This window comes from Temnothorax curvispinosus, unplaced genomic scaffold, assembly GCF_003070985.1.
Source record: "Temnothorax curvispinosus isolate PA1 unplaced genomic scaffold, ASM307098v1 QBEX01011966.1, whole genome shotgun sequence".
In the NCBI taxonomy this organism is placed as follows: domain Eukaryota; kingdom Metazoa; phylum Arthropoda; class Insecta; order Hymenoptera; family Formicidae; genus Temnothorax; species Temnothorax curvispinosus.
The window spans coordinates 113,299-135,775 of record NW_020221746.1 but is presented as its reverse complement, the minus strand read 5'-3'; the positions used below and the strand labels follow the sequence as shown (position 1 = coordinate 135,775).

The 22,477-nt window shown below is 35.5% G+C and overlaps 5 protein-coding genes across 10 annotated transcripts in view; 2 read left to right on the top strand and 3 right to left on the bottom strand.

Annotated features, from left to right (window-relative positions):
- Window positions 1-97: 97 nt before the first annotated feature.
- On the top strand, window positions 98-7,791 carry LOC112462121. 6 transcript variants are annotated; one of them, XM_025027723.1, is made up of 10 exons: window positions 98-184; window positions 616-703; window positions 902-972; window positions 1,131-1,267; window positions 1,455-1,569; window positions 1,713-1,768; window positions 1,848-2,131; window positions 2,227-2,498; window positions 2,606-2,725; window positions 2,815-3,813. In XM_025027723.1, the coding sequence occupies exons 2-10, from the start codon at window positions 641-643 to the stop codon at window positions 3,305-3,307; spliced, it is 1,611 nt and encodes a 536-aa protein (XP_024883491.1). In that variant the 5' UTR covers window positions 98-184; window positions 616-640; the 3' UTR covers window positions 3,308-3,813. The 6 variants fall into 6 exon arrangements, 5 of the variants coding, with proteins under 5 accessions (XP_024883491.1, XP_024883493.1, XP_024883490.1 ...); XM_025027722.1 differs by lacking the exon at window positions 98-184 and adding an exon at window positions 220-368; XM_025027721.1 differs by lacking the exon at window positions 98-184 and adding an exon at window positions 221-368 and having other exon boundaries at window positions 520-703.
- On the bottom strand, window positions 3,848-8,836 carry LOC112462125 (ferritin subunit). The gene is made up of 5 exons (XM_025027732.1): window positions 8,326-8,836; window positions 4,930-5,048; window positions 4,653-4,814; window positions 4,395-4,550; window positions 3,848-4,314 (listed from the first exon to the last, which is right to left on the bottom strand). Exons 1-5 carry the CDS (start codon window positions 8,393-8,395, stop codon window positions 4,159-4,161), a joined length of 663 nt encoding a protein of 220 aa, XP_024883500.1. The 5' UTR covers window positions 8,396-8,836; the 3' UTR covers window positions 3,848-4,158.
- Window positions 8,837-9,027: 191 nt separating this feature from the next.
- Window positions 9,028-11,045, top strand: LOC112462124 (ferritin heavy polypeptide-like 17). Its single transcript, XM_025027731.1, has 4 exons — window positions 9,028-9,206; window positions 9,815-9,916; window positions 10,163-10,440; window positions 10,537-11,045. Exons 2-4 carry the CDS (start codon window positions 9,820-9,822, stop codon window positions 10,825-10,827), a joined length of 666 nt encoding a protein of 221 aa, XP_024883499.1. The 5' UTR covers window positions 9,028-9,206; window positions 9,815-9,819; the 3' UTR covers window positions 10,828-11,045.
- A 629-nt stretch (window positions 11,046-11,674) lies between these two features.
- LOC112462120 (1-phosphatidylinositol 4,5-bisphosphate phosphodiesterase gamma-1) lies at window positions 11,675-18,788 on the bottom strand. The gene is made up of 20 exons (XM_025027719.1): window positions 18,554-18,788; window positions 17,969-18,166; window positions 17,281-17,430; window positions 17,055-17,193; window positions 16,720-16,882; window positions 16,315-16,628; window positions 16,024-16,230; window positions 15,485-15,905; window positions 15,026-15,337; window positions 14,742-14,917; window positions 14,465-14,642; window positions 14,279-14,350; window positions 13,987-14,178; window positions 13,676-13,897; window positions 13,395-13,601; window positions 12,869-13,250; window positions 12,643-12,782; window positions 12,442-12,549; window positions 12,229-12,337; window positions 11,675-12,140 (listed from the first exon to the last, which is right to left on the bottom strand). Exons 1-19 carry the CDS (start codon window positions 18,597-18,599, stop codon window positions 12,323-12,325), a joined length of 3,642 nt encoding a protein of 1,213 aa, XP_024883487.1. The 5' UTR covers window positions 18,600-18,788; the 3' UTR covers window positions 11,675-12,140; window positions 12,229-12,322.
- Window positions 18,789-21,863: 3,075 nt separating this feature from the next.
- Window positions 21,864-22,477, bottom strand: part of LOC112462119 — a 2,234-nt gene continuing 1,620 nt past the window's right edge. The window contains exons 6-7 of the mRNA XM_025027718.1: window positions 22,227-22,363; window positions 21,864-22,156 (exon numbers count right to left, since the gene is read on the bottom strand). Coding sequence (XP_024883486.1) covers window positions 21,967-22,156; window positions 22,227-22,363 — 327 coding nt within the window. The 3' untranslated portion in view covers window positions 21,864-21,966. The remainder of the gene's footprint in view (window positions 22,157-22,226; window positions 22,364-22,477) is intronic.

Sequence of the window (22,477 nt, the reverse complement as noted above, 5' to 3'; positions counted from 1 at the left end):
CAGGCGACTTGCGGAGAGAAGCGCAATGACGGCGATTTTCTTGGGACGCTTTTGCTAGGCCGTACAGTAGCGCCACTTTCAGGAATTGGAACTACGAGTCACATCCACTTTTCGATACTGTCGATAGTGTCGATGTATTGGTTTATGTCCGTGCTATGTATACATCCACTGTCGGTCTTTGGTGGTTCGTGTCACTTTTGGGTGCTTCCGAAGAAGCGCTCGAGGTTAGGTTTTGGTATAGTGCACGTAACATATGCTATACCAAAATCTAACCCCGAGCGCTTCTTCGGAAGCACTCCTTGTATTTTTAATTTTTATATCATGGTTATTACTGTTATTAGTAGATTTCAATTTGCCAGTAATAACGGGTAGATAGATATTTATCTCATCATGTTCTTTTTTGGTATCCGTTATAGCATTATCACACACAAATATTATAACAGCAGAGCCAAATCTCTTAATTATGTTATTTCAACGGTTTTTCTTCAACGGCTCCTAAATTAAAAACTTTTTCACAAGGTCATGTATCTATCGGTTGTCATTGTGCAAGATTAACGACGGATCGATTGTGGATACGTGGTATCTCTGTAGACTGTGATATTTTTAATAATACAGCTAGGATACTTTATCGCGAGCAGTTATGCGCGAGCAAGCTATAAACGAATATTATATTAATCTAGAATATAACAGGAACAGCAAGGAGGTGAGCATCATCATGAACTTGACAATCTTGGCATATGCCTTGGTACATGTATACACCTAATATGTATACCGCACGTTTTATTAATTAATAATAGATTAGGATTAGGAGATTCATTATTAATGTTGCAAACAAAAAGCCTCATTTATATACTGTACTTTCAGTAAAATGCATTATACTATTTTTGTTACCGTATTTTAGGAAGCATTGACAGAAATATCCACTTTATCTAAGAACATACAATTTAAGAATGTTAATGATTTTCCAACGAGGTAAATAAGAATTTATATATAATCTGAATCTAAATACACGCACGCACGCACACAGACACACACACACACGCGCGCACACACACCCGCACACACGATAAAAATGGCATATGTTGCACCTTGTCATTTCTAGTACTTTCTCTTTGTTCTTTTTGCTCCAGATTTCTTAAAGCGGTGTCTATAATAGAAACAAATTTGTCTCTTTTCAAATCCGCCTGTGAACATGTAGACACAGTTGCTACTATTCTTGAATACTTGACAAATTTTAGCGCAAAACTTCTGCTTGGTAATGAGTTTGGTACGTGATAATTTTGCAAAAATATATTGACATCACGTTTTCTGACTGCATCTGTGTATTTTGTTTTGCTTACAAGTATATAATAATTGCGTATATCGTACAGAAACACATATTACACAGTTTATATACGTATATGAGAAATTCTTTTGTTTGTCGAGTTTTCATTCAACATTTCTTTTCTACCTAGATGAAGACATAGATGAAGAATACAACAAAGAAGAATTAATCTTATCGGTAGTGCTTACAATCTCCAATATCAGTAGGGAACACAAAGTGCAATTATTTCTGGAAAATGTTATCCTGTAAATTGTTTTTCTTTTTTATATTTGTTCCAAATATTAATAACTAATTATATATTTCTCGTGTTAGAATTATAACATCGTTTCACACGTTAACACAGCAATTTTATAGATAATAAAAATGTATATTTATTTCTACATTTTAGCAAAAATTCAACGCTATATAAAACTCAATATAATGGTTTGAAAAATGAGCTTTCAAGTAAGAGTAACACACGTTTGTAATATAACAAAAGTGTGTTTTTAACTAATAATGGAGATTTTTTAAAAACTTTATGTAGATCAAACCAACGAAATGATACTTCTAGAGGATTCAGACGTGTATGCAGTTATCAGCTATTTAAGAATAGTAGGACATTCTCATATAAATAAAATTTGGGTCCAAACACCCATTAAGCAGAAATTTTTGTCGCTTATAAAGAAATATTTTCGTCCTAAAAACTTACCTATTTGTACATGGACATCGATAGAAGCGTTTAGCTCCCGTACGTCATGTAATATGAATATAATATCTATATGGTCAGAAGATGTTGGACGTGCAAAATATTTAGCAACAATTTTAGATGTATGTATACATTATTAAATCATAAAACATATTATATTACGAAATATTTGATCTTACAATCATTACTAAAGTAATTTTTGCTTTTAATTATTCAGAGAGACGTTATATTCATAAATATGCATATGGATCTCTATGGTGGTGTCATGCTTTTACCTTGGTTAAAAATTGTCGACAAATTACATAAAAGATTTAAAACTAGTTTCAATGATTCGATACAGCCGAGTAAAAATGAAATAAACCTCTCAAATATTCCTTCAAATACGACGTTTACGTCAATTCATAATTTGTTTTACGATGGCAAATGGCAGAAACCTGTGAAAGGCACATATTGGAAACATAATAAAATTTTATGGGCAAGTACAACGAGGTATGAATCCACGTAAGATGTATTCAATAGAATATTTTTTTTCTTGGATTTAAGAAAAAAATCTAACAAAGTTCACAAATCAAACGTAATCGATAAATTTATTGTAGCGACGATGCTAGGATGTGTTTTAATTCAGCTATAGAAGGATTGAAGACTTGGAAAACTTATTCTGTTGATACTAGAATATCTATAATGGTTCAATTGCTAACAACGCTAAAATATTATAGGTTAGGGTTATTAAAGTTTTTTGTATATTTGTGTTTCTTTACTCTTGATAACTTTTCAATAACGTTTCCTTTTTTATCTCTTTCTTTAGTAAATCCCTGAGAGGCGCGGAGAACTTGATGAGATCCCCGCAGTTCAATGACATATCGTTACTTTATTCTCAAAATGATAGATTAGAAGTAATCCAAAATCGTATTCCAAGAGGCGTTATTATTCTTAAGGAGAGAACTGAAGAAATTTTGTTTGTTCGATTGATGAAAATTTTAATTTCTGGCAATTCTGTTATTGTGCTAACTGATGCAAATTCCAGTAGTTTAGCACCCTACTGCGATATCTTTTCGTTAGCCAAGGTACCTCGAGGCGTTGTAAATGTACTGTCAAATGAAAACACAAGCGATTTAGAAATGAGCTTATGTGCGACAGATTACGCAAATTATGAGAAACAATTGTACACATCGAGCTTGAAGAAAACATATATAAATCTTACTCTACCAAAGCAAATTATACTCTCTCTCAAATATAATAATTTTACTGACGATATAGAGCATGGGCGTTTAATTTGTGACCAAGACAGAGATACATAAGAGAGTATAAGCATTTTGATATATATATATTTTTTAAAATATTACACAATTTTAGGAAAACAATTTCTTCCCGTCGTAATCATTAATTAATTCTCTCGAAAAGCTACAAGTTACATTTTAATTGCGACATAACATCCACTGTAAATCAAGGTATTGAAAGTTTATATAAGATTTAAAATGTAGAATGTTCTGTATTTTTATCTATATCTATATGTACAAGCATTTGTAAAATTTAATTGCAATGTTATTATGAATATATTTGACGCTTTAACAAGTTACTCAGATTTCTTAAGTACAATAACACACTTAATATTTTTGCACGTATTATTATATTAGCAATTAAAAAAGAAATAAAAAGAAAAGAAAAGATAAAAAAAGAGATAATTTTTTCTTCAAGTCCTTTCACGAGCTGTATCGTATATATATATCTTATTGACAACTACACCTTATTATAGATACATTTCGGCCATTTTCTGCCAATGCAAGAAATTTAATAACACGCGATATGTAAGTAAAATAAAATTATCGTCGAACACAATGCAGCATCTCAAAATAGTGTTTATTTATTTATTTATCAAGGATAATATACTTATTATGGATTAACAAACATTGTAAACATTATGTTCCACATACTCCTATAATATTACACATTAGGCCACATTTAGAAATATGCTCGGAACAAAAACTGTTATTACATCTTATATTCTACAATAAAATATAAACAAGGATGCACAATGTAGTAATCTGAATTACACAATGTATTCTAAATGTGGCCATTATAATTTTATAAACATGTATTTATAGAAAAGAATATCTCGAGCTAAATTTCGGCATCTTGATGTCATTAAAACTTAGACTTCGCCATTTAACAATTTCTTGTCGAACAGAAATTCTCCCAAAGGTCCATGCATTTGCATCATTTTCCCTAGAGTTGAGATTTTCCCGGCAAGATCGCGTTGCCCTTTGTATTGCTCGTCCAAGAAATCGCTTGTGAGGTAGTCCACCAACTGTAAACAATCGCGACGCGGCAGTGAATATTTTTTTCATACAAAATTGTTATTTTCGAAAAAAAAAAAACGATACTTACGTGGTAATCATTGAACGAAGATGATTTTGGATTTTCGCAAGTTATAATTATATCACGAATGCTGCGCGTAACTTGAGCCTCTAATTTCAAGGCCTCGGCAAGAGCTTCTTCTCCACTGTTCCATTCTTGGCGCATCGGATTTGTATTGTTGGTAGTCTGTATATATAAACGACGTAAGAAAAAACGTGTTACTGTCGGTTACACCTTTTTCTTTTTTTTTTCCACGACCTATTGACTCGTGGAAAGTAAAATACTCACCAAGGGGTAGTTGAGAAGTTTGCTAACGTCATTTGTAAGTTCTCCACGCATTAGCAAATATTCGATGATCTTTATCGCATGCTCTCTCTCTTCGCTCGCACTTTCGAAAAAGAACTTGCTAAAGCCTGGGCGATTTATAACATCGCGTGCAAAATGGGCACCCTAAGAAGAAATTAGAAATCTTAACACATTATGTTAATTTAACAAGTTATAGAGATTACATATCGAATGAAATATATATATATAATGCAAGCCGACGCTAGCAAGATCTATATACCATTGCGAGATATTTCATGGCAGCTTCCATCTCGGTTTTAACTTGAGACTCCATGAGTTTTATGCACGGATCAGCCATGTCTATCCATGAATTTGGTATATCAGCAGGTTTAAGTATACCTAAAGAGATGTAAATGAAATTAATATGGTTGGTTAATTATTTATTACATATAATATATACAAATAATCGTCGTATTGAAACTCGTCTAATAATTATTGCCTAACGAAGAACGTTCTATCGTATCGTGTAATAACCCATCTTTTGTGTTGATAAGAGAAGAACACGTATTACTTTATCAATATATTATCAAAAAGACGGCATTATTTTATCGGTGCGTGACCGATCGCTCACATTGATAGCATCTGCTCGAAAATAAAATGATTAGGAATAATCTTGTTGTAACGAGAGATAGTTTCTTCTGTCTAGCTTTACTCCTATTTTTATTGGTAGCTACTTGCAGCTGCTTGATATAGAAGTTTATAAAATGTAATTCTCTTTTTCACATGTATAATTTAACTTGTTGTAATATTAGTTGTAAATTACGTTTGTATTACAAATTAAATCTGTTTTACAGAATGTGCGAATGGATTGGAATCAAACGATCATTTAATATACATGTCACGGACTTGTATATCATATATCACACAGAGACGTAAATCCGTAAATGCGCGTGAATGAGTCAACAGATGGAAAAGGGACTTTGGAATCAGTATATATACATCATCATAACAACTTATCATCAAAAGCTATCTTTGTACAAAGGGACATAGATCAATAGCGAAGTGAATTAGTTTGCTGTAGAAGAGATATACGCGGTACGTGTGATAAGTTATATTAATTTGTGTTTTATATATATATAATCTCTTTCATGATTACAAGTAAGAGAAAAATCCTTTCTACGATATAACTACTAATATAATTTTCGAATTAAACTCTGTTTTCCTTGTGAATTCTGTTTAATGAAAATAAAAGTTTTATCAGAGATGGAAGACTTGAAGAATGTTTTTGTTAATTTTCTTTCTTTACACGTATAACATAGAGGAGATTATTACCTAACCGTTGATTTACAAGTAAGCAAGTAGATACATGCTTCCCGTTTCGTCAAGCGAAAAGAACGAAATGCTTTTTTTACACGTGCAAATTTTTGTCTTGGTCGAGTTGCACCATTTATTCGTTAAGCTGAGCGTGATATTTGAAATAATCATGTATACATGGCATACATATGGGATGATATATAGATAGAACGCGAGAGAACAAAGCTGAGGCAACTGCGTATTCGTCGGGTGACTGTACAGCTCTCTTTATCGCGCGCTGATAATAGCTATGTCGATTTCCCGCAAATGATTTTCTCTGACGACTCTAGTTTTATCCTCATTTATACTTGGTAAGTGGCGATAATACTGAATCGGGTCATAAAAATGATAAAATCATGGCATCTGCGTGTAAAAATAATACAGATAGCAGGAGGAAAATACCTTGACGTATGCGTGTCACAAAGATCAAACGCATCGCGCATAACGCGCATTTGCTTGTCGCTAACTTCCGCACGACATAATTGCGACGCTATACAGTTTATCACTGACAAGGGGATAAACAATCCTGGATCCCTTGAATTTTGCTAAAATATTAATATGTTACGATACACTCCATTAACTAACACAAAATACTGCAGTAACTCTGTCCAATGTGCAATAGTTGATGAAATATTAATATTTAAAATGGTTTTTTTTTGTTTATTTTTTCCCCCGATCTCTCTCTCTCTCTCTCTCTCTCTCTCAATGATAAATAAACCAGGCTCATGCAAAGAAGTTGCATTCATAAAACACGTTTGATACAAATTAGTAATATAAATGTTTTAAATGTTTCTTTAATAGGTATCATCCAAAAACGTGTACGCATTGTGACTATATCATTGATAGGGAACAAATTAAAAGTTCCGACACCGAAGATTAATTGCCATGTCATTATAATTATATTTTTTTTTATTTATGATATATAAATAAACTTAATGTTTTGCAGAATTTTAAAACAATTACACACGCGAAAAATTGTCAACATTAATATTTCATAAACTATTTAGCAAAATTCAAGGGGTCCCCTTGTAACATGTATCTTACCCGGTTTTGATCTTGCAATTCATTTAAAGAATATTTTCAAACGAGACTATCGCCGTTAGACATATTTTACATATTCATATTCATATTCGTGTATATGTGCTTACAGCAAATATAACTTTGCCAATCTATAAACGTACGATTAGTTTACTAGAGTATACTAGATGGTATTTGGTATATTTATGAGTATTTTCATCACTTTCAGAATCAATTGAACAAGCAAAACTCGAAAGCAGAGAATGTCAAATATCACGAACGATATCCGTGATATGCGTGATCGAGAAGAAACAAAGGCTATCCTTGAAGATCGACACGACCGATCAACACGTTTCGTTTCTCTCTATCTCTATCTCTATTCTTCTAATGAGAACGGATGACTCTCGCCGCTCGCGTGCTCGATATAGAATATAGATTTAGATATAGATGATATGATACGACGCCGACGTGATTAACAAGGCAACTTAAAGTTGCAACAGCAACATTTCATAGGTTGACGTATATAGAAATGGAATTTGTGTGTATGTTGGGCTTTTCTCTCTTTTCTCTCGGGATAAAAGCGGCATATATCTCAAAAGTGAAAAACATTGGAACATCGGATTGGCACGTGGATCGTGAATGGATATACACGTGTACGGACTAAATTCAGTAGAAATAACAATACATTTCTGTCGAGAAACTTGGCTGTCAACAATTTACAAGGGCAAACGATCGCGCACATACTATTCTTCCTTTATTCATGTTATTCTTCTTTTTTCTTCAAATTATTTATTTAAATTAAATACAGCCATCGTGGAACAGTAGAAAGCGCACGAATTAACGGACGATAGAATCTATTTGTTTAATCGAAATTAGCCAAGCGCGAGGGCACTAAGCCGATCAATCGAAAGAGCTTGGACGACATCCAAAGGTCTGATTGCTCAATCAAAACAAACTAAGTATTGCGCTTCACGCTTTATGCGGAGTCACTCGATCTCCCACGAGGCGCGGAGCACTCCACTCCACGGAGCCGGAGTAACCCTCGCTTCTCTTTATATCTTTTGATACCAATACAAATTTGGGGCATAGATAATGCTTGATGAAATTATTTTTTCTACATCGCGGAGTTAAACGGGACAAAGGAACGGCAGGACAGCGACCGCGGGATGTCAACGTTCCGAAATATATGCCAGATGTCTGCAACGTAACGCGGCGTGTAGTGACGTGTCGCAGGTCGCGGGAAGGCGATAAGGGAACGAGAGGGGACGAGAGAGAACAAAAGTACGCATGTTGATTGTAAACTTACACTTGAGCCCATCTCCGAGGGTGCCACTGATGCAGGCCAGGGTGAACAAGACGAGGAGCAGCTTCGTCATAGTGATCTCGCGAGATAGAGAGAGACTAGAAGGAAGTTGAGAGGAGCTAAGAAAAGCGAGAGCGTGGACAAGTTATGGGTCGACGGGCGACGGGCAGGCAGGTTAGGTTATGGGATCCCGAGAAGGAGAATGCTGGATCAGGCAGGATCGGCGCGGCGCGACGCGGCGGATCGGATCGGATCGTTCACCTCGTTCACCTTCAGAAGCAACCTTTATACGCACTGGTATAGAAGGCTGCCTTCGTCGGAGCTAGATAAGAGTGCGCGGCGACGTGCGAGCGGACTAGACGCGTCTTACGGTCATCGATCACCTAACGACAGTAACGACAATCGTCCGAGGAACGCGCGACATTCGCACTTTAACCACAGGCGGGGTAAACCGACAGATAGCGGGATAGCACGAGATAGCACTAGGGCGCAGCGTCAGCACACAGCGTCGGCAGCGTCGCCAGCGAGAGAGCGAGGGGCGTTGAAAGTTGATATTGGAATCTCCCTCTTTCTCTTTCGTCCCGCCGCGCCACGCCGCGCGCTGCTCCCCTCGCGTATCATCTGCGCGTGGCGCGCGTGCGCCGCGCCGCCCCGTCACTCCCGACTCCCGTCCGCCGACGTCCGTCGTCAGCTGACTGTGACTGTGTGAAAACTCCGTATCCGCGGCGGGCGACGGTTCATTGTCGGGGGAACGTCGAAGCGAGAGTATTCACGTTGCTTCCCATCGAACGTTGCGCGCCGCTCGCACACCTCGAGCCCGAGTCATCCGAGAGACCCGAAGACAAGTATTCGACAGCTCGCTCAAGTTTGCTTCCCTTACGCACGTACGTAGATAAGAGATGTTAAAGAGAGTTAAGCGCCCGCGCCTCCTCTTGGTTTCACGCGCGGCACATCAGGCACATGTGGCATGTGGCTGATGTGGCTTTCCCCGTGCCGTTCCCCACCCCCCCGGAGGGGGAGAGGATGTACGCATCGATCTGTGTTTGTTGATTGATCGTTATTTCGCGATTCGCCAAATATTTTCAAACGTGTCCGTTACTGTAGTAGTGATATAGTCGTGACATTATTTGTGACCTCTCTCTTCGATTTCTTCGTTTCGAACGTGTCGTACACACAAAGGCAACCTCGTGTTGTTGTGTTGCCGCGTAGCAGCGTTATCACTTGTCGTCAACAGATAGTTTTTACAAGTCGGCAGATTTGAAGCGAAAGATTAATCGTCGCGCGTTTTGTAAAATAACCGAGATATAATATATTTTTCTTTAATTTTAATTTAATAATTTTGATCGCTCTTGAACGTACTTTTGTGGTTTGCACAATAATTGACACGCAGTGTCAACATAGGCGTGCCCCGCGCGCCCCATCCGCATATACATATACATATTTAGAAGAGATATTTTTATACTTAACTTTTATTATATGTATTAAATTTCAGCCAAAATGTTGTTCTTTGGAGCATTGTCCGTTCTTTTCCTGACCGTTTCCGCGGAGTACTGTTACACCGACGTTGAGAGTGCCTGCGGCACCAATCCCAAAAGTATGTGGATTATATTTATTTGCATCAAGTATATGTAGTTGAATAGTTTAAGAATATTGAAATTATCTTTCGGATCACTCTGGATTTCCCGCTGTAACATAACATGTAATATAATTGTGTCGCGTTTTTTGTTTAATTTACTAATTTACTTATCTTGGCTTGCTATTTTTATACGTATATATTGTGCCTCTTCGACAAAACGCGCAATCTCGAAAGAAAAGTACATTCTTTTCGATCATCTTCTAGATGGTGGGCTAATATCGAACTGTAATGCCAAATACGGAGCTATCGATGCTCTTCAGGCTGATCTACAGGCGTTCGCAAACGCTAATATCGAAACGAGTTTTGAATTTCTCCTGATGTCTACGCATTTTGGAAATTACGAAGCTAATCGAGAGGGATTTAAGGGGCTGTACCGCAAACTTTCAGATAAATCGTGGGAAGAAGCGATAGATTTGATGAAATATATCGCACAGCGTGGTGGCAAGATGGACCTCAATCAACTTCCACGTTCCAAGAAACCTGTGAGTGTCGTCTATTAGCTATTTTGCTATTTATTTCAGCTCTCCTTCGCCTTACGGAAAAACAGCGCGTTTTATCCTACGCTTTATTTCTTACAGATCAAGGATAGCAAAGTATTGGAATTGACCGAGTTGAATAGCCTGGCTAAAGCACTCGACAGTCAGAAGCAACTTGCCGACGAAGCGCTACGCATTCACACTCAAGCACAGCATCACACCAAACAGGATGCGGCTGTCGCTCATTATATCGAGGAACATTTCATGGAATCGTTGTCCGAACGTGTAAGACAGCTAGCAGGTTATTCGAATGACCTCAAGAATATGCTGGAAGAACGTGACGCATCCGTCTCTGTATTCCTCTTTGACGAGTACCTTAAGAAAACTTTGTAAGGAGCTGCCTAACAGTTATAACTTACAACACATATACATATATTTCAATTATATTATTATCATTATTATTATTATTACTATTTTTTGTCTTTATCTATCTTCAATGTTAGATCTTTCATATGTAAAATACCAGAAATAAACGCATACAGAAATTTATTTCTTGCGTGTGTGTGTGCGCTCTGCAATAAATAATAAAACATTGAATATATCTACACGCACTTTATCCTTTTTATTAATTATTTACCACCTGAAATACTAGTCTAAAAAACTATTTAATTCGATATGCCTAGTCAAATTTGCTACAAATCAAAATTTACCACATAAAATTTTCTATGCATTTGTCTTCGCAGATATGTCTTATCATAATGTGTATCGCTCATGATATAAAATATGGGCAACGGGCATAAATTCTGATTTACAAATATAGATATTGTATATAAATATAGTAAACGATAGAACATCTCGTTGAATATACTAAACTGAACTCCTTAAATGATGTCTACGCATTTTTTTTATTAGAGGGAATAAAAGTTTTGCGCATTTCCATTATAGTTATAATTAGATGTAATGATGTGTATGATACTATCAATTACAGCGTATTTGTGCTATTACATTTCTCTTTTTTTATTTATAACTAGACCTAATATAGAATAATAGAATACAATTAATTTTCCATTAAAAGAGGATGTGAGCGTATGTGTGTAGGAGGGGGGGGAGGGAGGATACGTGATGCTACTTCTTTGTATACAGATTGACAGTTGCAGATTATAGGAAAATCTACAAATGTTATTTTGTTTATTCTTATCACTCGCTACATTTACCTTATCAACATGGAAGCAGGCATCCATACATTATATATGCTATTTCTATATTTCTTGTTACAGATCCATCTAATGATGTACATGATATTGTCAATTATAGCGAATTTATGCTATTTATTACATCTCTTTTTTTATTTATAACTATATATATTCTCTTCATACAATTATTTCTTTTATCCCAAATTAACTAGCAACTATATTGATATTACAAATATAAAATATGGTGATTTAATAAACTAATTTTTATAAAGAAAAATTATTCAGTCATTATATGATATGTGTATAAAGCTATTTTTTTTAACAAGTCGATATGTCATACATAAATTATTAAAAATGTATATCATGTATGTATATGTTACACAGACACACACACATACACACAAAATAGTCTTCTAACGATATGTAATCGGATCTAACACATTCTAATTTTATACCGTTGTATACTATCACAATGCATATTCCACTTACGATGACTTGTATCACCTAAAGGTCCTAAAGCAAATGTTATATTAGTATAGACGGATAGAAATGTACGTGCGCACGCACACAAAAGTTATCTAACAAAAAGATAAATACTTACTCTCCATCACTACTGTCATACACTAATTTAATAGGTTTTACTATCTTGCATATTTAATATTCTATAGCACAGATTTAATTTTTGTTGGTTTATTTTATGCATTGTGTACCTGTATGAGACAAAAAATGTTTTTTATTAAAATGAGACTAAATCATATAAATTTCAATTTAAACACCAATATAATGAAAAACTTCGAATGAAATTTGTTATTACCGATAAAGTTGTAATATTAACGTGTACTAATAAGGAAGCAAGCTCAAGATCTTCGTTATATACGTTTTTTAATGGAACACTTCTATATCCCGTTCTTAAACAGCGTACCTGAACGAAATAAGATTTGAATTGGATACAAAAATCGAACAAAGTAAGAAGGTTTTAAACATAAATGTTTTTAGATAACGATTAAATACTCACTGGATAAGTAGCTTGTCCTATGAAATTATTATCGCCAAACATATCTTCGTCTTGGACTAAAAATCGTATAAGAGCAAAATATGGATTGAATATTTCAAATTCACATGTTTCATTCCACATTGGATTAAATCCATTATCCTCTATAAATTTGAAAGTTACATTTAGTAATGTAATAATGTTTAATAAAATTATAATTTGAAATGTAGAGAGATGTATGTATAATTACGTATTGTCTTTGTTGTTAATTTTGTTCCAGAGTCAAAGTCTGCGCCTATAATTTCGATCTCAACGGATGGACTGGCAGTACCTCTTCCTGATCTCATTAAATGTCTCGCTCCAATAATTTTTAAGCTAATCTTGAGCGATTCAACCCCGTACAATGTATTTTTATCGTATGGATTAAAGTCATCCCTGAACATGAATTCTGGTTTCAACAAATAGCCACAGTTGCCATTTTCTTTAAATTTAGCCTGATTCAATTGCATTGATTTATCTCCTGTCTGATAGTTCAAAGCTACCATCTGACAACCAGAATTCCACATTGGTACAGGATTATAATTAGATGAATCGATACGTTGTCCCTTTGGGTAAACTCTACTAAACTGAATCTATGAGGAAAAATAATTGGTTTACTAAATATCTTCTGGTTTACATTTTAACATTTTAATGGATTCACACACAAATTCTCTCTCTCTCTCCCTCTCTCTCTTTCTCCCTCTCCTCTCTCTCTTTCAAGATACTTTACACATTACCTGATGATATTTTATAAAAAATTTATTTTCTTGTTGACACATTAATTTTTCAGCCTTTGTTTCAGGGAAACTACTCATTTCATTGAACGTAAATCCCTTAGTTCTTATTCGTTCTATATTAAATGCAACTGATCTACAATATACTATAAGATTAGACATTTCCTTGGCTATTCTCCATGCCCTTTCCATTTCTTTATGTTGACTTTCCTAACAAAAACATACATAATGTATAGGATGCTAAGTAATATCTAAATTATACATAAAGGAAATTACATATTTACCCTAACACTTGCATTTTGTGCAGTCTCTTTGATACTTGACATCCATTCTAACGCGGTATCTTGCAAAGGTGTCGCGACTTCAAATACTGAACACATACTAGGATTTTGTATTCTTAAAATCCACTCCAAACCTGGTCTTTCTCCAACCGTTAATTCTACCACAGCACCCATGATATCTAACGAACCTTTTTGCAAGCTACCAAGCATCATAGAATCCGCTGACTAATGAAACAAAATATTCTTAAATTAGATGCAAGTCATTTACATTTGTCTAATCATTCATATACGTAAATATTAAACTTGAGACTTACATCTGCTTGAATTTCTTGCTGATCAATTTGTTCCACATAATTAGCAGGAAACCAATGTTGTTTTTTACCACCATAATCACCTCTCCACCATCCTCCGCTTTGTGGATTAACGTTAGTAATTATTGCATGCTTGACTAATGTCAATTCATCGTCTCTTCTAGCTTTATAATCATAAATAGCTTTGACTGTGACCTTTAAAATAATTTAATACATCAGTACATATAATTTTTTTTTTTATTACATTATAGAAATATGAATTTAATAATTATCGGCTTGATCTTGGAAAGCTTACTTGTGAGTTTACGTTTGTAAAACTTGTAGGATCCATATAACCTGGGATGCCATAAGACCCATCATCATTATCCTAAAGGGAAAAAGGAATGTTATGGTATTTTTCGTCCCTCTCAGCATTCTAATATTTAGACATATAATTATGTATTCCATACGGACTCGAAGAAAAATACAAATATAAACATACCAGATCCATTCTTTTGATAATGTCCTTGTTAACAGGATGGCTTAATTTAATTTTCTTGAACAACGGATGTCGTTCGTAATAACTGACTAATTCAACTAAACTCTCAAATTCTACGGTTCCAGTGGTATAGAGCCTTCCTTCCAGTTTTATTTTACAATGCTTTATCTTTTTTTCCGCTCTATAATAACAGAATATAATTTGATAAGAGATAGAGTGTCTATATAATCTATATAGAAAGCTATACAGAAGAAACACGAGACGCTTTAAGGAAACATACCTAAATGAAATTGCGTAGCAATTATTTTCACTAGGCCTTACTAAAAATGCACCGTCTGTAGGTATACGCTTTAACATCTCTTCTGCTGCGATTCGAGTACATTCGGGATGCCACCATTCTTTTTCCTCGTGTTTGTTTGGCTGAGGCACTGGCTCTTGTAATGTGATTAAAAATTCCTGTGCATCAAAGACACGATATAATCATATACTGTCTGTTGTTCTTCATTCAAGATAATATCACAAATACATTTTTATTCTAATAATATACTGCTCTTTTGTACTCACTTGGCTCCTAAGTGGATTATTACGATAATGAGTAATTAAACTGTACAGACTATCAAAACAATTGGTATCAATAAGATAATACTGCGTTTGACCCATTTCTTGCTTCAGTTTAATACGACAATGGTTCACCTTTCCTTTGCGCCAAAATGATAAACAGTAATCGCCCACAAATGTAACACATTGTCGCACTAGAAAAGTACCATCTCCAAGATAGGAATAACGACGTAATAATTCTTCAGCTTCCTCCCTTCCTCTCGCCAATTTTCCATGGAACCATTTCTCCCCAAAGTGTAACTCGTCATTTTGCGCGCCCTTTAAGAATTATGTACATTAAATGTTATAATAATATAACACGTTTAAACACATGCATTGCAAAATTTTATCTTAAAAAATTAATAAATCACAGTTCCTAACGGATCGTAATTCATATTATATACTTTGTATGTAAAATGTGCATACATCCAACGATCTTCGAACGCCGCTTTCCTCATCGTCATCGTGTTCGGTTTCTGGCGCTCTTGAAAATGTGTCTGTATAGAACAACTTTTGTTGCGTTAATACGAAAAAATGAGGATTCCATTCTCTATCAACAGGATCTTCCAGATAAAGAATCCCATTTTTCACAGTATTCCGAAGATCCATCTCTTGTCTGCTTTCATCATTTCGAACGAGAAAAGAGGATTCGTCAACACCATCAGGAAGTTTCTTATGTTTTAATAAAATTTTTCTACGTAATGCGTATGGCGAAGGTAAGCAAGTTTCATTCTTGTCGACAGGTTGGACTAACAACATGTCGCCAAATACCTCTTGCATAGTTGTTGCCATTTTACGTTGTTGGGGTAAGGTACAATTATCCTCGATAGATAAAATAACGGGATATCTGCGAATAAAACGTGTCAATAGATTAGAAAATAATAGCTATGCAGAGATAATTGCTTTCATGTTCATTTGTCTCTCTCTCTCTCTCCCTCTCCCTCCTTTGTTCTTCTTTAACTCACTCAGATGTAGCAAAAGCATGCTCCTTGATAGTTTTAATAACATCCAAAAATTTGATCTTGGTAGTGAGAGTGTGTCCATGAAATATAAATGGCATTCCATCTGGGCCATCCCAACAATCGAGCTCTATACATCTGCAACCTGCTCTTAGCGCGCGCACGTAGGCCTGACAACTGCTTTCACTGCTGATCTGATCTCCCAACAAGTATCTAGAAAATGATATGTAGTCTGAGTCGTTAGAATGTGCATGACACATGTATTTTTATTTCTCTAAAGAAATAAACATTACATACGTATTATGCGACGACGCTATCCAATAATATGCAAGAGGTCGAGTCATATCTTGAGAAACTTGATTAAATTCTTGATTCCATATGTCGTTGTGCTTAGAAAATAGGTAGTCTATAAATTCTGAGAAAGTAAAATATGGCTCTTGTATATCCCTTTGAGAATCTTGTAAATACTCTCTAATAAAACGCGACACTTCTGATTCATTATTCCCCAAACTGTCTTGCTGTTCGGTTATTAAAAAATTCTGGAATTCTTGGAGGGTGACAGTCTGTCCAGTTTTAGAATAATTCAACAGTTTATGCCAATCCGCGAGATTCTGTAAAAATCACCATTACACCAATTACAATTTTTGCATAGACAAATGCTGGCGCTGATCATTTTTCAAGAATATTACGATATTTACTTACATTCTGATCAAACATCAGTTTATGGTATAAAATGACAAAATCATCAAAACCAAGTTCATTCCGGTTTCTCGTGTCCACTTCTTGGAACAATTCTCTAAGTCTATTCGTAGCAATTTTGCAATTGACTCGAGGCAGAAATGCTTTCACATCTTTCAACGTGACCCTGTCAGCCAGCGTAAAAGAAAAAAACAACATCAAAATGACATAGCTAATGACACTAATGAATGATTGATATAAGAGAGTAGTGACACATAGTATCTATGTATAAATTACGTCCATTACTATATATAGAGAGATAAAAGATAAAAATAAACTCTGTTAGAAAAGAAACTTACGTTTCATGAGAATTTTCCATCGCATAAAACTCTTTTCTAAGCCATCTTTCAACTTGCAATGGATATGGCGCATTTATAGTGTCTTGCACCAAGTGTCGCAACCCTTTGACCCACAGCTCACACTCTTTCTCACTAAGAGCTGAAGATAAATACAGATAGTATTATATAGCGATCTGTAGCAAAAGTAATCAACAACAATAGCAATAGATGCATATATGACATTTACCAGATATGGAAAGAGTTTTCAGTCTAAATTCTGATCCATAATATACCACAAAACACCTTAAATTTTCAATTCTCTTAGCATCTTCAGGCCATTTTTCAAAATCTTTAGACTGTTTTCCTATCCTAACTTCTTTGAATTCTCTTATTTCCACTGTAAATAAATATATCTATCTAAAATCGATACGTGATTCAAATATGCAACATCTGCAATTCTTAAAACTCTCGGTCTTATCCGATATCGCGACAATATACATACAACATAATATGTGTACGTGTATGCAAAAAATATTTATCAATTATACATTCGAATGTCAACCAATGATACCGATTTAATTTTGTCATGGAATAGCCCCCCCCCCTATATCCCAATAATAAAAATATTCAAATATCCCTCCTCCCCGGATATTTGAATATTTTTATTATTAAATAAAAAGTTTAACCGATATAAGTTTAATCGTCAAGTTAGAAACATAAATCTGGACATGACAAACACAAGAGATTTCTCTTGCCTTTTTTGAATCAATTACAGCTGGTATTCATGATATCAATATCCCGTCAATTTCTGTATTGTAGATATATAAGTTTAGTTTTGCAAAATATATACAATATATATATATATATATGCCTACAAAAATATTAAATGAATAGAATTAATCGAGCCAGATTTGTGGATGTAGGCAGAATCTTACCTGAACCATCGAAAGGCCGAAAAGTCGCGCTTCTCGACCAAACAATCTGTCTAGTTTCTCTCCTTATCATAAGAGTTTTCTTTTCCGGTCGTTTTCTCGGGAAGAATCTCGTCACTACGGTACCTCTTTCGAGCTGACTAATAATCTGTTCCATTTCAGGAATAATTCCATTCATTTTTGAAGAATTGTACGTTGACGCTGTAATGTAATATAATGTCTAACTTGAATGATTAAAGTCGCCTGGTAGCAAGTTGATAAATAAAAATGTTCATTCAACTGAAATTGAATGTTGGCCTAAATACTTGAGCCTCGTAGCCACAAAGATGATATTGCAGGTTGTACATACTTGCACGAACGGAGGTATATTGAATGGATTGACAGGACATATATAGAAGTGTTTAGAATCTTTTTGAGCTCTTTATTATACAGAAAGTAGAGTAACACAAATTGTGTCGAAGAGAGAGAGAGAAAGAGAGACAAGATTTACATTTTTACATCTTTCCATGTTTACATTTTCGCATTTTCGAGAGCTAAAGCTAATCGGGCTATCTTTCCGTAACCTAACCTCTACGAAATAAACATAACCTAGTCGACTCTCCTCAGGATCGTTTTTGCAAGAGAACATCAGCATGGTGTGTAGATGAAGCGATTAAATTTACAACCGACACCGAAACACGTAAGTACGTGTTCTAAAATGCTCCTTCGCTCCGGCTCGAAAGAGCCAGTTTTAACAGGCGACGGCCAACAAACGTGACGTTACATATCGTAAATTTTTCTGTTTTTTTTAGTCAGCGCGCACGACAATTTCCATCACTTTTCCATCACGATGCTTATGATGTACTTAAAGATATGTCATACCTGTCTCCGAAAACGACACACTGTTGATTATGCGATAGAAATATACGTTTCACTTATCATATGTAGGTATCGTTCCCGTAACTCACGTTTACATGAATTAGACTTTCGATTGTTTCCGGTGCGAGGTGCGAGGTGCGAGCGAGAGGATCAGTTACGTTTCATACATTCATACATACGATACATATAACGTCGTGCGGCATCCAGGCATCGTATATCGCATCGCATCAGAATGGCCGCGTTCAGCAGACACAACTGTTGAGTTCGTCTTATCAACACTCTGCGTTGGTTGGTTGGTTCTAAAAGTAAGAGCCAATCACGTTTGACTCAGCGGCTTGGTCTGCTGAACGCGCCTAATTTAATCAGAGATCAGTGCAGTGTGCACAAGATTAACAAGCGTCAATTGTCATTTATAACCAATTTATACGGTTGTTGTTTAAAAAATAATTGTCAGAATCTAACCTCTATTGGTTGATTCGACACTGCAATGACTGCAATCGTATATAAGTATTTTAGGGAAATATTAATAAAATGTTCAAATGCTTTAAAAAATATCAAAAATTTAATTGGATTGAAAGGCGAAACGTATTGTGCCGTTGATGCTGGATTAAAGGATTTTGCTGAAACATCCATCCTCAGTCCTATTACTCGTGTCCGAGTGTGGTGACTTCTCTTCATATACATGTGTTGCGCACGTAGATTATACACATTGTATATGGAACCTACAGTTTAACGCCGATTTCGAACGGCAATTTTTTAGAGAAGTTTTCTTGGCAAGACATACTCTCGGTGGTTTGCCATTGCCTGCCGAGAGGAAAACGAGCGAATAAAATTTTCTAGCTCTACCGGGAATCGAACCCGGGACCTTTGGCTCAGTAGACCAGTGCGCTGTCTACTAGGCCACGCTCGTTCTCCCTCGGGGCGAAGCCCGGCGGGGGATACTAGTCGTATATAAGTATAATACGGTTTGCGTGTTGTGTCTCTGATGCTAGGCCTACAATGCGAGTCGTAAAGTCGTGAGTCGTAAGACGTGACCACGCACAATCAAATTTGAAGAGAATAATCGACTGTGCGTGGTCATGCGTCATTCTGTCTTTATCGCTCATCAGGTGTAAAACAAGGATAGAACAAGCAAATAGCGCTAATAGCGCGCTCCCCGAATCCAGCCACAATCAAATTTGAAGAGAATAATCGACTGTGCGTGGTCACGTCTTACGACTCACGACTTTACGACTCGCATTGTAGACCTAGCATGAGGCCCAGTTTCACAAGTGTCGGTTAACTTTTAACAATCTAGATCTAGATTAACTCACTTTTCGTCTCTTTCTAAAATTAGAAAAAGATGAAAGGTAAATTAAACCGAGATTAAAGTTAATCTGCGTTGATAGAAATGGACATAAGAATTGAAAATTGGAGTTAGTTTAACGTTTAACCAATCGAAACAAAGCGGACAAAAATTACAGTTATCCGATTGGTCGAGTTAAATGTTAAACTTGAGTGGTTTGCAGTCTTCAATCTCTGCTCTGCGGTGTCGACTCAGTCGACTATCGACTGTCGAGTGTCAAGTGTCATGTGTCAAGCAGGTCGAGCTGTCCTGAGTGACGAGGTCCAGTCCAAGTGTCCAGGAGGATCGAGGATCGAGTGTCAGCTGTGTCAGTCGTCAAATAGATTTGTGAAATAATTACGACAAACTTGTGCAAAATCATCAGGTTTATCTTGTCAATCAACAATATCTCTGATCAAACATCATTAATCGTGATGATTATAATTAGTGAATAAGACACCTTTTTAAAAAACGCCTTTTAAAAAATAAAATTACCGACGAGATCCACTTTACACGGACGACCATCAAATTTCGTTTTTGATTTTGTCGATTGACATAAAATATTTCATTCTACCTAAATTCTCATTCCTTATATATTATGTGCCCATTCTCGAGTAGTATATATATATATATGTATATATATATATATATATATATATATATATATATATATATATATATAATAAGTATATCGTGGTACTGCTACTGCTACTCGAGAATTGTCAGATCGGAAAATCAGAAGTAAAAGGAAGAATAATCGGAATAAATACTCAATATCCCATTTGCTCTCGCCTACCATATATAAGTACTATATGGCATATACTATAATAATTTGCAATTACACTAGACTTTTGCACGATATATACAAACATACATATCAACGGTCTTACGGATAAAAGATAGCACGATTGTTTTGACCCGTGGGTATAAAAATATAAAAATAAATGCTCTATTGTCTATCGGTAAAAGATGACGAAACATCATTTCACGCCGTAACCAAGTACGTATATTGGCAAAACGTTTAATTCTTCCTCTTTTTTTTCCTTCCTTTTTCTTTTTTCTTTTCTTTCTTTCTTTCTTTCTTTTTTTACAGGAATAGACCTCAAGAAAATGCATGGGAGCATTGCTGAAATAAGTAATTGCGATTAACAATTAAGCAATGGGGGGGGGGGGCAATATAGGGATTTGTACAAAAATTTTTTCTTCTTAAGATTTATAATTTATTCGCGTTCGTTCGTTTGTTGCCTCAAGTTAAGGACGTGTCCGTCTCTAACGAATTTCCAAGACGACACGATACTTTTGCGCAGATTGCAGATTTTTGCTCGTGAGGAAATGACATTTCACCTTAGACTTAAACGCGCTTTTCGCACGATAAAACGACATGAAACTATCCCTTACGCCCTTACAAATTACGTTAAATTACGTCTTTCATGGCAGTAAAAAACAACTGTATAATTTATACATGCATTTACTTGTTCGCGCCATTTCAATGTCAACAAATCATCGATCAACAAGTTATCGAAACAGAATCGCTATATAATAGTGGAGATTACATTACACATATTACAGATATTATAATGGCATATAGATAATAAACTCATCTTACTGTCATTATCATCATTAAGATAGAAACTAGATAATTTCTTGGGAACAAAAAAAAATAGATATAATACAAGACTATAATCAGTGCACCATTTTGCACTGACCATTGCATAATTATTCCAAAGATGCGAGTACCATGAAGTATGACATCGAAGTTTGCACAACCTTAAAAGTATTATTGAAATTGTATTATTGTATTATTAAGATATGTATCATCTTACGATGCCGCGATTGCATATCGTGCTCTCATCGCGATGTCGCTTCTTTCTCTCACCAAGCTGAAGTTCTCCATTGAAAAAATGTAAATCTTACAGGCGCTCAAAGAAATAGGATGAAGGGCCTTTTCCATCATAAACAGAAGCATCCTTTGCGACTTGGCGGGCGTTTCGTACCAAAGGCTATTATAGCTGCAATGCTTGAATGATATACGCTAACTAAATTCCAATAAAGTAATTGTCACAAGATCATTCGTCTTACATTTTATCGCGGGTTTGAAGACTGTGATCTATCAGCTTCTGTCCCTCGAAACTGAGGCAGAATAGGTGAATCAGTTGACTAAGGACATACGCTACGTACCTCACCACTATAAAAACACTGGCGTTCCGCTGCGTGATCTCACGTGATTATATGAAAAGTATAAAACATTTTAATTAATTCCTCGTGCGTTTTCTCACAATTTTATTAAGGGGCTTCCCTAATGTGACAGGGCCTAAAAATGAATGATTTTT